General features: G+C 50.8%; 1 protein-coding gene across 3 annotated transcripts in view; it reads right to left on the bottom strand.

Annotated features, from left to right (window-relative positions):
• Positions 1 to 15,687, bottom strand: part of spata20 (spermatogenesis associated 20) — a 763,436-nt gene that overhangs the window by 570,960 nt on the left and 176,789 nt on the right. For all 3 annotated transcript variants that reach the window (XM_072483047.1, XM_072483048.1, XM_072483049.1), the window contains exon 11: positions 3,894 to 4,086. In XM_072483047.1, coding sequence (XP_072339148.1) covers positions 3,894 to 4,086 — 193 coding nt within the window. The remainder of the gene's footprint in view (positions 1 to 3,893; positions 4,087 to 15,687) is intronic.

The raw sequence follows: 15,687 nt of genomic DNA, 5'->3' as shown, positions 1-15,687 counted from the left end.
TATGGCCGTATACTCCGTCCCTGTCACCTTAGGAATCAGTGCCCTTCCCAAGACAAAAAAGTCTATCCGTGAGTATACCTTGTGAACATGGGAGAAAAATGAGAACTCCTTACTCCTAGGCCTAATAAATCTCCAGGGGTCTACTCCTCCCATCTGCTCCATGAAGTCCTTGAGCACCATGGCCGCTGCCGGCCTCCTCCCGGTCCTGGACCTCGACCGGTCCAGCCCTGGACCAAGCACCATATTGAAGTCTCCCCCCATTACCAACTTTCCCGCCTCCAGGTCCGGGATACGCCCCAACATACGCCTCATAAAATTTGCATCATCCCAGTTCGGGGCGTATACGTTCACCTGAACCACCGCCTCTCCTTGCAATCTGCCACTCACCATCACATATCTACCCCCACTATCCGCCACTATGGTCTTTGCCTCAAACAGTACCCGTTTCCCCACTAAGATAGCCACCCCTCTATTCTTCGCATCTAAACCCGAATGAAACACCTGTCCCACCCATCCTTTACGTAGTCTGACCTGGTCTGTCAGTTTCAAGTGCGTCTCCTGCAACATAACCACATCTGCCTTTAATTTCTTTAGGTGTGCGAGTACCCGTGCCCTTTTAATCGGCCCGTTCAGCCCTCTCACGTTCCACGTGATCAGCCGGGTTGGAGGGCTCTTTACCCCCCCCCCCCCTTGTCGACTAGCCATCCCCTTTTTTAACCCAGCTCCTCACCCGGTTCCCACGTACCTGTATATCCCACCGACGGTGCACCCCCGTCTCGACCACCCCATCCCATAACAGCTCCCCCTTCTCCTTAGCAGCAGCAACCCAGTTAACCCCCCCCCCCCCGCCTCCCCCTCCTCCGCTAGATCCCCCTCTAGCGTAGTTGCACCCCCCATGTTACTCCCAGAAGTCAGCGAACTCTGGCTGACCTCGGCTTCTCCCCTTGCCCTCGGCCCCCACTGTGCAAGGCCCCCTCCTTCCTGTGTCCCTGTTCCCGCCACAATTACCATAGCGCGGGAGCAAAGCCCGCGTTTCCCACTCGGCCCTGCTCCTAATGGCGCATTTCCCCTCTCCTTCCCCTTTCCGTCCCACCGGCGCCCACAGTTCCTCATACACTCCCCCCACCCCCCAACATGGGGAAGAGAGAAAAGTTACAGGATCATAAAATTAACAAATTGAAAAATCATCCCCCCCCCCCTTTCCCCTTCCTTGCCCCACATTATCACCCCACCACTTTGTCCCAGAAGCTCTTTCTCTCGCCAGACTATTCCAGCTTCTCGTCCACAATGAATGTCCACGCCTCTTCTGCCGTCTCAAAGTAGTGGTGCTTCCCTTGGTGTGTGACCCACAGTCTCGCCGGTTGCAACATTCCAAATTGGACCTTCTTTTTGTGAAGCACCGCCTTAGCCCGATTGAAACTTGCCCTCCTTCTCGCCACCTCCGCACTCCAATCCTGGTATATGCGGATCACCGCGTTCTCCCACCTACAGCTCCGAGTTTTCTTCGACATCTGAGGACCGTCTCTCTGTCATTGTAGCGGAGAAACCTCACCACTATAGCTCGAGGTATTTCTCCAGCCTTTGGTCTTCGCGCCAGAACTCGATAGGCTCCCTCCACCTCCAAAGGGCCCGTCAGGGCCTCCGATCCCATTAGCGAGTGAAGCATCGTGCTCACATATGTCCCGACGTCCGCCCTCTCTGCGCCTTCGGGAAGACACAGGACTCTTAAATTCTTCCTCCTCGAGTTATTCTCCAGTACTTCCAACCTCTCCACACACCTTTTGTGCTGTGCCTCGTGCATCTCTGCCTTCACCACCAGGCCCTGTATTTCATCCTCGTTTTCAGCAGTCTTTGCCTTCACGACCCGAAGCTCCAGCTCCTGGGTCCTCTGCTCCTCCTTTAGCCCTTCAATCGCCTGTAATATTGGGGCCAACATTTCCTTCTTCAACTCCTTCTTCAGCTCTTCCACACAGCACCGCAGGAACTTTTGTTGCTCCGGGCCCCATAACAAACGGTCACCTTCCGACGCCATCTTGCTTCGAGCTTCCCTTCCTTGCCGCTGCTCCAGAGGATCTTCTGCAATCCGGCCGCTAGCCTCTCCTTTTTCCATGCGTGTCCAGGGGGATTCCCTTCTGGTTTACCGCACAGTGTTTTTGGCCGTTTAAATTGCCGTTGTGGCTCCTATTAAGAGCCCAAAAGTCCGTTCCAACGGGAGGTGCCGAAACGTGCGACCTAGCTGGTCATCGCCGCACCCGGAAGTCGTACTCATGTTTAATAACACACAGCGGGGCAAGATCAAAAACGATAAATTTTTGAGGTGGAGGATCACGCTCTCCACGTACAATTACGAGATTTTGTATTGCCCCGGTCAGCTCAACGAGCCCCCCGATGCCCTATCCCGAGGTACATATGCCAGCGCACAAGTGGACCGACTCAGGACCCTGCACGACAACCTCTGTCACCCAGGGGTCACACGTTTTTACCATTTCATCAAGGCCCGCAACCTGCCCTACGCCATCGATGAAGTCAGGGCTATCACCAGAGACTGCCAGGTCTGCGCGGAGTGTAAACCGCACTTCTGCCGGCCAGACCATGCGCGCCTGATGAAGGCCTCCCGCCCCTTTGAACGCCTCAGCGTGGACTTCAAAGGGCCCCTCCCCTCCACCGACCGCAACACGTACTTTCTCAGTGTGGTCAATGAATATTCCCGATTCCCCTTTGCCGTCCCATGCCCCGACATGACGTCTGCCACCGTCATCAAAGCCTTCAACACCATCTTCGCTCTGTTCGGCTTCCCCGCCTACGTCCACAGCGACCGGGGATCCTCATTTATGAGCGATGAGCTGCGCCAGTACCTGCTCAACAGGGGCATTGCCTCGAGCAGGACGACCAGCTACAACCCCAGGGGAAACGGGCAGGTGGAGAGGGAGAATGGGACGGTCTGGAGGGCCGTCCAGCTGGCCCTATGGTCCAGAAATCTCCCGACCTCCCGCTGGCAGGAGGTCCTCCCCGACGCACTTCACTCCATTCGGTCGCTCCTGTGCACCGCGACTAATGAAACCCCCCATTAACGTCTCGTTGCCTTCCCTAGGAGGTCCACCTCCAGGGTTTCACTCCCGACATGGCTGGCAGCTCCAGGACCCGTTCTCCTCCGTAGACACATTCGACTCCACAAGGCGGACCCGTTGGTACAGCTACCTCACGCTAACCCGCAGTTACTGTCTCCCTCAGGGACCTGGCACCAGCTGGTTCCACACACACACACACCCCCTCCGACCGGCGCCACCCTCCCCCCACCCCGGCGCACCCCACCGCAGCCCCCGCTCCGGGACAATCAGTCCTCCCCTTGCTCACATCCAGGGATGAAGAGGATTTCGACACGCTCCCGTAGTCACCGAAGACCAAGCCGCCGCCGGAGTCGCCACCAGCACTGCGGCTCTCTCAACGACAGATCAAGGCAACGGACCGCCTGAATTTGTGATATTATCTGTACTTTTAAAACACAATTTTCTGTATATAGTTCTCCACCATCCCCGCTGGACTCATTTTTTTTAACAGGGGAGGAATGTGGTAGTCATCACTGGTGTATATATTGTATAGGATGTTGTTATAGGTGCTTTACGGTAAGGCCCCTGTACTACAGGTACGGGGGTAGATCCCTGCCTGCTGGCTCCGCCCAGTAGGCGGAGTATAAATATGTGTGCTCCCAGTACAGCAGCCATTTTGCCAGCTGCTGTAAGAGGCCACACATCTCAGTGTAATAAAGCCTCGATTACATCCTACTCTCATCTTTGCATAATTGATCGTGCATCAAAGCTTAAGCACTCAAATTTCAGTTACATGTTGCATGTACTCTATCCAGCATTAGACCATATAGGAGCTCCCTCACTCACCATTCCACGATGCTAACATCTTGCTGTCCAAGTGGGGACGGGGCCTCTGTTTTCTGACTTCATACAGCCTTTTTCTACACGTGCTCAGAATGTCTTTCACCTTTTTCACGTCTAAGCCAAACTTGGTAGCTGTGAACTCCAGTGAGTAACGGACAATGAGGACATTCTTGTTTTCTAACTCTCCATGAGGGTCCTATAAAATTGAAGAAACATTACATAAAAAACACTTTAAAAATACAACAACGTCACCCCAATCTCATCTGCAGAACTCTCTGATGGCTCAATGAGCTCAGGCATACAGAGCTGGCCGTTCACAGCTTCAATCCTTGCTCCAGGCTGAGTTATCTGATATTAGAATGTGGACAAGAGCCTACAACTGGCCTCCTTGCCCCTGCTTTAGTGAGGGGAGAATCTACCAGCATTCCTGCTCCTGATTTCTTCCAGCTAATTCTTTTCCTGAAAGCTCACATATGGCTGTCAGGCGGGACAAAAATCAAGCTTGCATCATTTGAAAGGAGCAGAAAGGAGTTTTCTGGCGAATTCTTTCCTCTGGGTTTTTAGCATCTCCCTGGATATTGCATGGTTGTGCAGTGGGTGTAGGGTGGAAATGGAGAAGAGGTGTTTAGTCATGATGCTCCAGCCATCATGGCGTTAGTGAGGCTTGAAGGGCAAGCTGGATGTATCCTTTTGTATGTTTGTATGGTTGGAATCAAATACGATACAAACCCTCGTTACAAAACAGCTCGACAACCACTGACTGCTAAAACACAAGAGACTAGCTACTGGGAAATCTACCCAGCCATAATAAAGAATCAAGTTTCCAGGTAAGGAAAGGAAAAAATTGGCAGCTGATATTGAAGGGAGTCGTTGATGCCCATTCTATCCAAGTTCTTTCCTCCCAAGGCTATACACATGACGCCCAATTCCACTGTCAACTGGAGTGGTTTAAACATAGGTGTATTGATAGAAGAGCTGCAAGATTCAGATGGCATACGCCACCTAAATTAGCCCAGATAAGCAAAGATATGTCCCTTTACCTGTAGTAGTTTGTGTGATTCTTTTATTTTTTTTTTAATGTTTTTATTGGGTTTTTGAACATAGTATATTTACAGTTATGTACACAGAATGAAATATATTTAAAAAACTGGTAGGATATTGTACACCAGCTCAAAAACAGCAACTCTGCACAGTCTCCAACTTCTTTCCTCTTCCCCCTCCCCTCCCCCCTCCTCCTGTGGTTCATCTTTCTTTTCTCTTAGGTGTAGCTGCTGCCCTCCCCTGGGTCTTTCCCTCCATCTCACGCCTTGGCTACTTTCCCCTGATTCTTGGCGACTTGGCTATTCTTCAGCTTGTTCGTTGGCCACAAACGGGTCCCGGAACAGTTGGGTGAATGGTTCCCACGTTCTGTGGAAGCCGTCGTCTGACCCTCGGATGGCGAATTTGATTTTTCCCATTTGGAGAGATTCTGAGAGGTCGGACAGCCAGTCTGCAGCTTTGAGTGGTGCTGCTGACCGCCAGCCGAACAGGATTCTATGGAGGGCGATCAGGGAGACAAAGGCAAGGGCGCCGGCCCTCCTCCCCATAAATAGATCAGGCTGCTCGGATACCCTGAAGACCGCCACTTTCGGGCATGGCTCCACCCTCATCCCCACCACTTTGGACATTGCCTCAAAGAAGGCTGTCCAGAACCCATCAGGTCTGGGGAAAGACCAGAACATGTGGGCATGGTTGGCCGGGCCTCCTTGGCACCGCTCACATCTGTCCTCCAGCTCTGGAAAGAACCTATTCATTCGAGTTCTTGTTAAGTGGCTCTATGTATTACTTTTAGTTGCGTCAGGTTGAGCCTTGCGCACGTGGAGGTGGAGTTGACCCTATGCCGTGCTTCGCTCCAGAGTCCCCACCCTATTTCAATCCCCAGGTCTTCCTCCCATTTCTTTCTTGATGCGTCCAGTATCGTGTCAGCCCTTTCTACCAGTCGTTCATACATGTCGCTACAGTTTCCTTAATCTAGGATGTTTGCGTCCAGTAACTCTTCCAGTAATGTCTGTCGTGACGGTTGTGGGTACGTCCTTGTCTCCTTTCTCAGAAAGTTTTTGAGTTGCGGGTACCTTAGCTCGTTCCCTCTGGCTAGCTGGAATTTCTCCGTCAGTTTGTCCAGTGTTGCGATCCTGCCGTCCATGTATAGATCCCTGACTGTCAGTGTCCCTCCATCCTGTCCCCACTTCTTAATGGTGGCGTCGGTCAGCGCTGGTGTGAACATATGGTTGTTGCAGATGGGGGCTTTGTCCAACATTTTGGTCAGGCCAAATTGCTGCCGTAGTTGGTTCCAGTACTGGAGGGTGGCTATCACCACTGGGCTACTGGAGTGTTTTGAAATGAAATGAATGAAATGAAAATCCCTTATTGTCACAAGTAGGCTTCAAATGAAGTTACTGTGAAAAGCCGCTAGTCGCCACATTCTGGCGCCTGTTTGGGGAGGCTGGTACGTGAATTGAACCTTGCTGCTGGCCTGCCTTGGTCTGCTTTCAAAGCCAGCGATTTAGCCCTGTGCTAAATCAGCCCCTATTTTTTGTGTGGGGATGGGAGTGCCGCGGCCCGGACGGAGGTCCCCTTGCCTCCTCCGTGTGCACCCACACGGCTTCTGGCTCCTTGAGACATTCCCTTATTTGCTCGGCTGTCGCCGCCCGGTGGTAGACTTTTAGGTTTGGGGAGGCTAGACCCGCCTGGATTTTGTTTTTTGCAGGACCTTCTTTGGGATCCCAGCATTCTTCTCCCCCCCCCCCCCCCCCCTCCCCTTACGAACGCCATGATTAGTTTGTCTAGTGCTTTGAAAAAGGCCTTGGGGCTGTAGATCGGGATAGATCGAAGCAGGAAGAGGTACCTGTGCAGTATGTTCATTTTGATCATCTGGACTCTCCCCGCGAGGGAGAGTGGGAGTGTGTTCCATCTTTGCAGGTCCTTTTTGACTTCCTCTGTCAGACTAGTGAAGTTACATTTGTGGATCCCTTTCCAGTCATGGGCTATTTGGATCCCCAGGTAGAGGAATTTGTGTCGGGCTTGTTTTAACGGCAGTGCCATTAGTGCTGATTGTGGGTGAACCGGGAAGATCTCGCTTTTGCTCATGTTGAGTTGTAGCCCGAGAAGGCACCATTCTCTTTCAGGAGCGCGATGATTCCGTCCATGCTGCTTTGTTGGTCTGAAATGTAGAGGAGGAGGTCATCTGCATAGAGTGAGACTCTGTGCTTTCTGCCACCCCTTCGGATCCCAGTCCAGCTTTTTGCTGCTCTGAGAGCGATTGCTAATGGTTCAATCGCTAGAGCAAACAGCAGCGGGGACAGTGGGCATCCTTGTCTGGTGCCCCTGTGCAGCTGGAAGTATCGGGAGTTGGTGGTGTTTGTCCATATGCTTGCCATGGGAGTGTTGTATGGGAGCTTTACCCAGGAGGTGAACCCTGTTCCAAGCCCGAACCGCTCCAGTACCTCTATGAGGTACTTCCATTCGACCCTGTCAAAGGCCTTTTCTGCGTCCAGGAACACAATCACCTCTGGTGTTCTCTCCCCGGATGGGGTCATTATCACGTTCAGCAGGCACCTGATGTTCGAGGTTAGCTGTCTACCTTTGACAAAGCCCGTCTGGTCCTCTGCGACCTCCTCTGGTAAGCAGTCTTCTACCCTTTTGGCGAGGATTTTGGCCAGTATTTTGGCATCTGCATTTAGCAGTGAGCTGGGTCTGAATGACCCACATTCCGTTGGGTCTTTATCTTTCTTAGGTATCAGCGAGATTGAGGCCTGTGCGAGTGCAGGTGGCAGTGTGCCCTTGGCCAGCGAGTCTGTGAACATCTCCCGCAGGTGCAGGGCCAGTGCTGTCGCAAATGTTTTGTAGAAGTCCGCTGGGAATCTGTCTGGTCCCGGCGCCTTCCCCGCCTGCATGGAGCTAATGCTATCCATGATCTCTCCCAGTTCTAGTGGTGCTTCCAGGCCCCATTTTCTGCCCTCCCCCACACTGGCATGTCCAGTCCATCAAGGAACTGTTTCCTGGACTCCCCTGTTGGGGGCTCTAAGGTGTACAGCCCTTGGTAGAAGGCCTCAAAGGTTTTGTTGATCCTTTCTGTTTCTGTTTCTCATGTGCCTCTGGTATCCCTGATTTGTGCAATTTCTCTGGTGGCTGCCTGCTTTCTCAGCTGGTGTGTCAACAGGCAGCTGACTTTGTCTCCATGTTCGTATAGGATCCCCCGTGCCTGGCGGAGTTGGTGCACTGCTTTCCTAGTGGAGAGCAGATCGAAGTTGCTTTGTAACTCTTTCCTCTCTGCCAGGATCTCTAGTCGGGGCCTCGGAGTATTTACGGTCTACCTCCAGTATGGAGTCGACCAGCTGCTGCCTAGCCGCCCTTTCCTCCCTATCTCTTTGCGCTTTGATTAACCTAGTGAATCTCCTCTGCACACCCTCCAGCGCCAGTACATCCTTTCTCAGGTAAGGAGACCAAAACTGAACACAATACTCCAGGTGTGGCCTCACTAACACCTTATACAATTGCAGCATAACCTCCCTAGTCTTAAACTCCATCCCTCTAGCAATGAAGGACAAAATTCCATTTCCCTTCTTAATCAGCTATTGCACCTGTAAACCAACTTTTTGCGATTCATGCACTAGCACACCCAGGTCTCGCTGCACAGCGGCATGTTTTAATATTTTATATATAAATAATAATCCCTTTTGCTATTATTCCTACCAAAATGGATAACCTCACATTTTTCAACATTGTATTCCATCTGCCAGACCTATCCAAATCCCTCTGCAGACCTCCGGTATCCTCTGCACTTTTTGCTTTACCACTCATCTTAGTGTCGTCTGCAAACTTGAACACATTGCACTTGGTCTCCAACTCCAAAGCATCTATGCAAATTGTGAACAATTGTGGGCCCAACACTGAACACTGAGGGACACCACTAGCTACTGATTGCCAACCAGAGACACACACATTAATCCCCACTCTTTGCTTTCTATTAATTAACCAATGCTCTATCTTCTACTACTTTCCCCTTAATGCCATGCATCTTTATCTTAAGCAGCAATCTTTTGTGTGGCACCTTGTCAAAAGCTTTCTGGAAATCCAGATATACCACATCCATTGGCTCCCCGTTATCTACCGCACTGGTAATGCCCTCAAAAAATTCCACTAAATTAGTTAGGCACTACCTGCCCTTTATGAACCCATGCTGCGTCTGCCCAATGGGACAATTTTCATCCAGATGCCTCGCTTTTTTTTCCTTGATGATAGATTCCAGCATCTTCCCTACTACCAAAGTTAAGCTAACTGGCCTATAATTATCCGTTTTCTGCCTACCTCCTTTTTTAAACAGTGGTGTCACGTTTGCTAATTTCCAATCCGCCGGGACCACCCCAGAGTCTAGTGAATTTTGGTAAATTATCACTAGTGCATTTGCAATTTCCCTAGCCATCTCTTTTAGCACTCTGGGATGCATTCCATCAGGGCCAGGAGACTTGTCTATCTTTAGCCCCATTAGCTTGCCCATCACTACATCCTCAGTGATAACAATCATCTCAAAGTCCTCACCTGTCATAGCCTCATTTCCATCAGTCACTGGCATGTTATTTGTGTCTTCCACTGTGAAGACCAACCCAAAAAAACCTGTTCAGTTCCTCAGCCATTTCCTCATCTCCCATTATTAAATCTCCCTTTTCATCCTCTCAAGGACCAATATTTACCTTAGCCACTCTTTTTTGTTTTATATATTTGTAGAAACTTTTACTGTCTGTTTTTATATTCTGAGCAAGTTTACTCTCGGAATCTATCTTACTCTTCTTTATAGCTTTTTTAGTAGCTTTCTGTTGCCCCCTAAAGATTTCCCAGTCCTCTAGTCTCCCACTAATCTTTGCCACTTTGTATGCTTTTTCTTTCAATTTGATACTCTCCCTTATTTCCTTAGATATCCACAGTCGATTTTCCCTCTTTCTACTGTCCTTCCTTTTTGTTGGTATAAACCTTTGCTGAACACTGTGAAAAATCGATAGGAAGGTTCTCCACTGTTCCACCATAAAGTCTTTGCTCCCAGTCTACCTTAGCTAGCTCTTCTCTCATCCCATTGTAATCTCCTTTGTTTAAGCACAAAACACTAGTGTTTGATTTTACCTTCTCACCCTCCATCTGTATTTTAAATTGCACCATATTATGATCGCTCCTTCCGAGAGGATCCCTAACTGTGAGATCATTCATCAATCTTGTCTCATTACACAGGACCAGATCTATGACCGCTTGTTCACTCGTAGGTTCCATTACATACTGTTCTAGGAAACTATCTATAAACATTCTATAAACTCCTCCTCAAGGCTGCCTTGACCGACCTGGTTAAACCAATCGATATGTAGATTAAAATCCCCCATGATAACTGCTGTACCGTTTCTACATGCATCAGTGATTTCTTTGTTTGTTGCCTGCCCCACCATAATGTTAGTATTTGGTGGCCGACAGACTACTCTTATCAGTGACTTTTTCGCCTTATTATTCCTGATTTCTACCCATCGGTTCCCAGCCCCCTGCCACATTAATTTAAACACTCCCCAACCGCCCTAGCAAATAGCCCCCCCTAGGACATCAGTTCCAGTCCTGCCCAGGTGTAACCTGTCCAGTTTGTACAGGTCCCACCTCCCCCAGAAACGGTGCCAATGCCCCAGGAATCTGAAACCCTCCCCCCTGACACCATCCCTTCAGCCACGTATTCATCCAATATATCCTGTCATTTCTACTCTGACTAGCACGTGGCACCGGTAGTAATCCTGAGGTCACTACCTTCGAGGTCCGATTTCTTAACTTCCTTCCTAGCTCCCTGTATTCTGCCTTTAGGACCTCATCCCTTTTTTTAACCTATGTCGTTTGTACCGATGTGTACCATGACCACTGGCTGTTCATGGAGGGTGAGACCTCCTCGTTTTGGTTATTCTCCATGTACTCTGCTATGGCCTGCGATATCTTTTTATTGAAGGCCTTGTCTGCTAGTAGGGCAATGTCCAACCTCTATGTGGGGCGTTAGGCCCTGCCCGTCTCCAACCTCACGTCCATGTAATGTGGAGCGTGGTCGGATATCACAACTGCGGAGTATTCTGCTTTGACCAGCCCCGGAAGCACCGTTTTCCCCACCACAAAGAAGTCAATTCTGGTGTGTACGTTGTGTACTGGGGAGAAGAAGAAGAATTCCTTCTCCCCGGGCGGGCGAACCTCCAAGGGTCCACCATCTGTTCCATAAAACAACCGAGTTCCTTTGCCATGTTTGAAGTTTTCCCTGTTTTGGGGTTTGATCTGTCAGTCATTGGGTCCTGTACACAGTTGCAGACCCCCCTATGATTAGTCGGTGCGTCGCTATGTCAGGGATTTCTGCCATGGTCTTTTTGATGAAGTTCATGTCATCCCAGTTGGGCGCGTACACATTAACTAGTACTACCGGTGCCCCGTCCAGGACCCCGCTGACCATGACGTACCATCCCCCTGTGTCCATAACCGTCTTTGTCGCCCGAAACATCGTCCTCTTGCTGATCAGTATTGCCACCCCCCCTGGCTCTCGTCCCGTAACAGGAATGGTAGGCCTGTCCCACCCAGCTCTTTCTTACCCGCGGTCGGTCCTGTTCTCTTAGGTGTGTCTCTTGGAGGAAGACTATGTCGGCTTCCATGTTTCTTAGGTGGGTGAAGACTCTGGATCTTTTCACTCGGCCGTTGAGTGCCCTTACATTCCAGGTGACTATCCTGGTGGGGTCTTCTATCCCCCCGTTCCTGTGGGATTAACCATACTTACTTTTTGTACACGCCCCTACACTCTGGGGTTTCCCTTCATTAGGGGGCCATCCAAGATGGCCACTGTCACTGATCTCTCCATGCGGTCGAGTTCCTGCGCTCCGGGGTTTCTCTTCGTCCAGGGGGCACCCAACATGGCCGCCCACTGTGCGTCCGCCATGTGGGTAGTCCCCTGCACTCCGGGGCCTCCCTTCGCCCAGAGATTGTACTAGGTGGTTGCTTGCAGTGATTCCTTGTTCCGAGCCCTTGGTTGTGGCACTTTGTAGCCTTATTGCTGGTTCTCTTTCTAGCCATGTTTGTCTCTCCTTCCCTGTCCCGCCCCACCGATCCCTCCCTTTCTCCCCCTTATCCCCCCCTTGCCTCCTCTCCTGTTTATCCCTCTTTTGTCCCTCTTTCCCCCATTCCTATCCCTGTTTGCCTCCAGTCTCTGTTGAGTGGTCCCCCCCACCCCGCCTGGCGCCATCCCCCCTGTTGAGGGCGCGCTGCGGCCTTGCTTTGTTGCATGCCTCCGGCACCAGCTTTCCTGCAAGTGCGGTGACCCCCCTCCTGGAGTTACTGTCTCGCTTCTTTCTCGCCCGATCTCTATGGTTTTCTGCCCGTTCTTCCCCCATCCTACCCTGTACTCCTCTCGCTTGCTCTCCCTTCTCCGCTACTCTCGTTCGCTCGGGCTGGGCCATGGTCTCCCACCTGAAGTAGTCCCTCGGGTAGTGGTTTGCTTTTTGTTCAGGGTGTGCTCTCCGATGTGGGGGGTGGGGGTGGAGGGTTGGGGGGGGGGGGGGGGGGGAGAGGCTAGGTGTTGCCTCACCCCTCCCCCATCAGCATGCTATTGCTCCTTGCCGATGGGGGCCCTTATTTCTACCCTTGCTTTCGGTTTTCCAGCCCGCGTTCCTCGACAAACGTATTTGGTTCGGCGGGGGCTGTGAAGAAGTACTCTTTGTTCTGGTATGTGACCCAGAGTTTCGCTGGATACAGCATATCAGAACCTACGCCGTTCTTGTAAAGGGCTGTTTTCGCTCTATTAAATTCTGCCCGTTTCCAGGCTCGGTTTGCCGCAATGTCTTGGTAAACTCGAATGTTGTGACCTTCCCATTGTCCTTCTGTTTTGTCTGGTCCAGCGCAGGATTGCTTCCCTGTCTTGGTACCGGTGCAGTTTAGCTATAACTGCCCTCGGCTGATCCCCAGCCTTGAGTTTTGGCCGCAGCAACCGGTGTGCTCTGTCCATTTCTGGTGGGCTGGGGAAGGTTTTACTTCCCACTAAGATCCCACAGCATCTCGGCCACGTATGCTGTAGCCACCTGGGTTGGCCACTTCCCGACTTAAAATGGAGAACCGCAAAGGCTGAAGGGAAATTCAGCCAACACAGGCAAAGGCTAGCAAGTGCAGAAATCATGTATATTGAAACCTGCAAAACAACCAGGGAGCACTGAAACCAGCAGCCATCTGCACAGTAATGCAGCAGCCATCTGGCTAGTAATGAGCGATTCCAAGGCACAATGGCAACAGTTAAGGTGAATAAAGCCAAGCCAGACTCCTCGGCGCCAGCAGGAGCCAAGACAAAGGAAGGCCAATGGACATTTAGGGACCGCCCAACGATTAGGGAACAACTCCAGTATTGGAGAAATCGATCCAAGTGATTGGAACGCAGTCCAATCACTTGGAACCAGGTACTGGGTCCGCCCCGAAGGGCGGGAAGCCCCTGGGGACTATAAAGTAAAGCCCCCAAGTTCAAATCGTCCTTCTTTGGCAGGGTCACTCAGCAGCTCGAACGAACCCTTGACAGTGACCTGCCTCGCTACCGCCAACCAAGTAAGTATCAAGTCAATGCTCGCTACGAGATAGGTGCTCCTAGCTACCAGTCCATACCAGCTTTTCAATCCTGCACACTCAGGACCTGAACGAAAGTCCATTTGTTCCCCTGACCTGGTGGGCCAATCCGAAGCTAAGTAAAGGCCTTTTAGTGATAGGAATAGTCTAGAAAGTAGGATTTATGCATGAGTAGTGATTTACAGTGTCTAATAAATGTGCTTTGATTTGAATCTTACTAATTGGTGTGTTGAGTTATTGCTCATTACTTGAACTTGAACCTCGATGGTATCATAAAGATACCTGGCGACTCTAGAGCAAAGGTTAAACAAATAGAGCCAATTACGATTCAAGAGCCAACCAAAAGTTAGCAACAATGCCAAGGGGTCTCTGCCCCCGACCTCCTCCGGTAGGCTCACAATCCTTACATTTTGCCTTCTCGAGCGGTTCTCCTTATCGTACACTCTGCCCTTCAAGCTCCCCTGCGTTGTGACGAGCTTCGCCACCTCCTTCTCCAATGCCGTGATCCGCTCGCTCTTGTCGGTCATGGCTTTTTCCAGCTCCTTAATGGTCGCCGCTTGGGCTACTTCCAGTTTCTTCTCTGCTCTGCCCAGGGCGAGCTGCATCTCCGTCAGGGCCTTGGCCATTGCTGCCTTCACCGTGGCCTCCATGTCTGCTCTGACCTCTGCCTTGATTTCCTGCTGGTGTTCCCATCAGCGCCTCGGCGAAGGACGTCTTCCAGTTCTAGCTCTCCCCTGGCACAGGGGGAATTTGCTCCTGTTTGTCCTGTTCTTTTTGTTGCGGCAAAACATCCGCTCCACAGCCTCATGCGCCGGTCGGCTCGTCTGCGTGGGTTAGCCCCTGGCCCCTTCTGCTCCTGGTGTCCATTCTGCCTCTACTTTGGTTCCCTTCTGGCATATTTTTTTTAAAGATTTTTTTTAAAAAGACCTAAAGATTTTTTTTTAAACTCAAATTTTCAGGAAAGGAGAAAATAGAAAGTTTTATCCTCTCCATGGTCTTGGAGTCCTCCGACGTTCCGGCTGTTTCTTGGGGAACAAAGTCGCGATCCCCACTCCTCTTCCACGTGCAGCTGCTCCACTGTACTCACTGGGATCAGACTCTCCTCTCTCGCCTTTTTACCTCTCCGGCTCCATGGAATGGAGTTTTGACGCTTGGGCAGGGCGAGGGAGGCAGGGCCAACTTTGGGGATGGTTAATTTTTTTTTTTAAAACACAGGGAACCCCCTGAAAAAGACCACGATTTTGTGGACCGGCTGGAGCCTCTTTCGTGCGGCCTCTCCGCTCTCGAACTCCACCGGAAGTCTCAGTTTCTGCGATTCTTCAGCATTGTTTGATTCCTGGTCAGATCCTTTCCGAATTCAATATGCTGATTGGCATGATCCTACCTCCCTTCGACCAGTCACTAACTCAGCTGAACTGGCAGGTGTGTATGCCTCATGCGAGTTCCTACAAAATGAGGTTAAGCTCGCCACACATACATTCAATAAGGATGCTCGGAGCAGAAAGTATCACATCAGGATTCCTCACACATCTCCTACTTGGTCTTTTATAAAAGAAGACTCTGGAACCTCACACTTCTCAATCTTTCCTTTGTTTTCCGGCAATAGTATGGAAGGCTTGTGCTTCAGAACATGCCCCCCACCCCCCAGACAAGCTGTTCCAATACAGCCAGAACGCTACCTAGCAATGTGGAAAATTGGCCAAGTATGACCTGTACAGAAAAAGCAGGACAAATCCAACCCAGCCAAGGGCAGCACGGTGGAGCAGTGGTGAGTACCGCTGCCTCACGGCTCCGAGATCCCAGGTTCGATCCCAGCTCTGGGTCACTATCCGTGTGGAGTTTGCACATTTTCCCCGTTTGCATGGATTTCACCCCCACAACCCAAAGATGTGCAGGGTAGGTGGATTGGCCACATTAAAATTGCCCCTTAATTGGAAAAAATGAATTGGTTACTCTAAATTTATTTTTAAAAATCCAACCCAGCCAATTCCCACTCCATCAGTCTATTCTCGATCATCATTAAATTCAAGGGTTCACCAACAGTGCTATAAAGCGTTAATTGCATCGCAATAGCCTACTCATTGCTACTCTGTTTGGATTCTGCCTGGGTAACTCAGCACCTGACCTCATTACACCCTTGTACAAAAGAGCTAAATTTCAAAGGTGA

This window comes from Scyliorhinus torazame, chromosome 18 (assembly GCF_047496885.1).
Source record: "Scyliorhinus torazame isolate Kashiwa2021f chromosome 18, sScyTor2.1, whole genome shotgun sequence".
In the NCBI taxonomy this organism is placed as follows: domain Eukaryota; kingdom Metazoa; phylum Chordata; class Chondrichthyes; order Carcharhiniformes; family Scyliorhinidae; genus Scyliorhinus; species Scyliorhinus torazame.
Note: the sequence above shows the minus strand (reverse complement) of the source record. Positions and strands in the feature narration are given on the sequence as shown.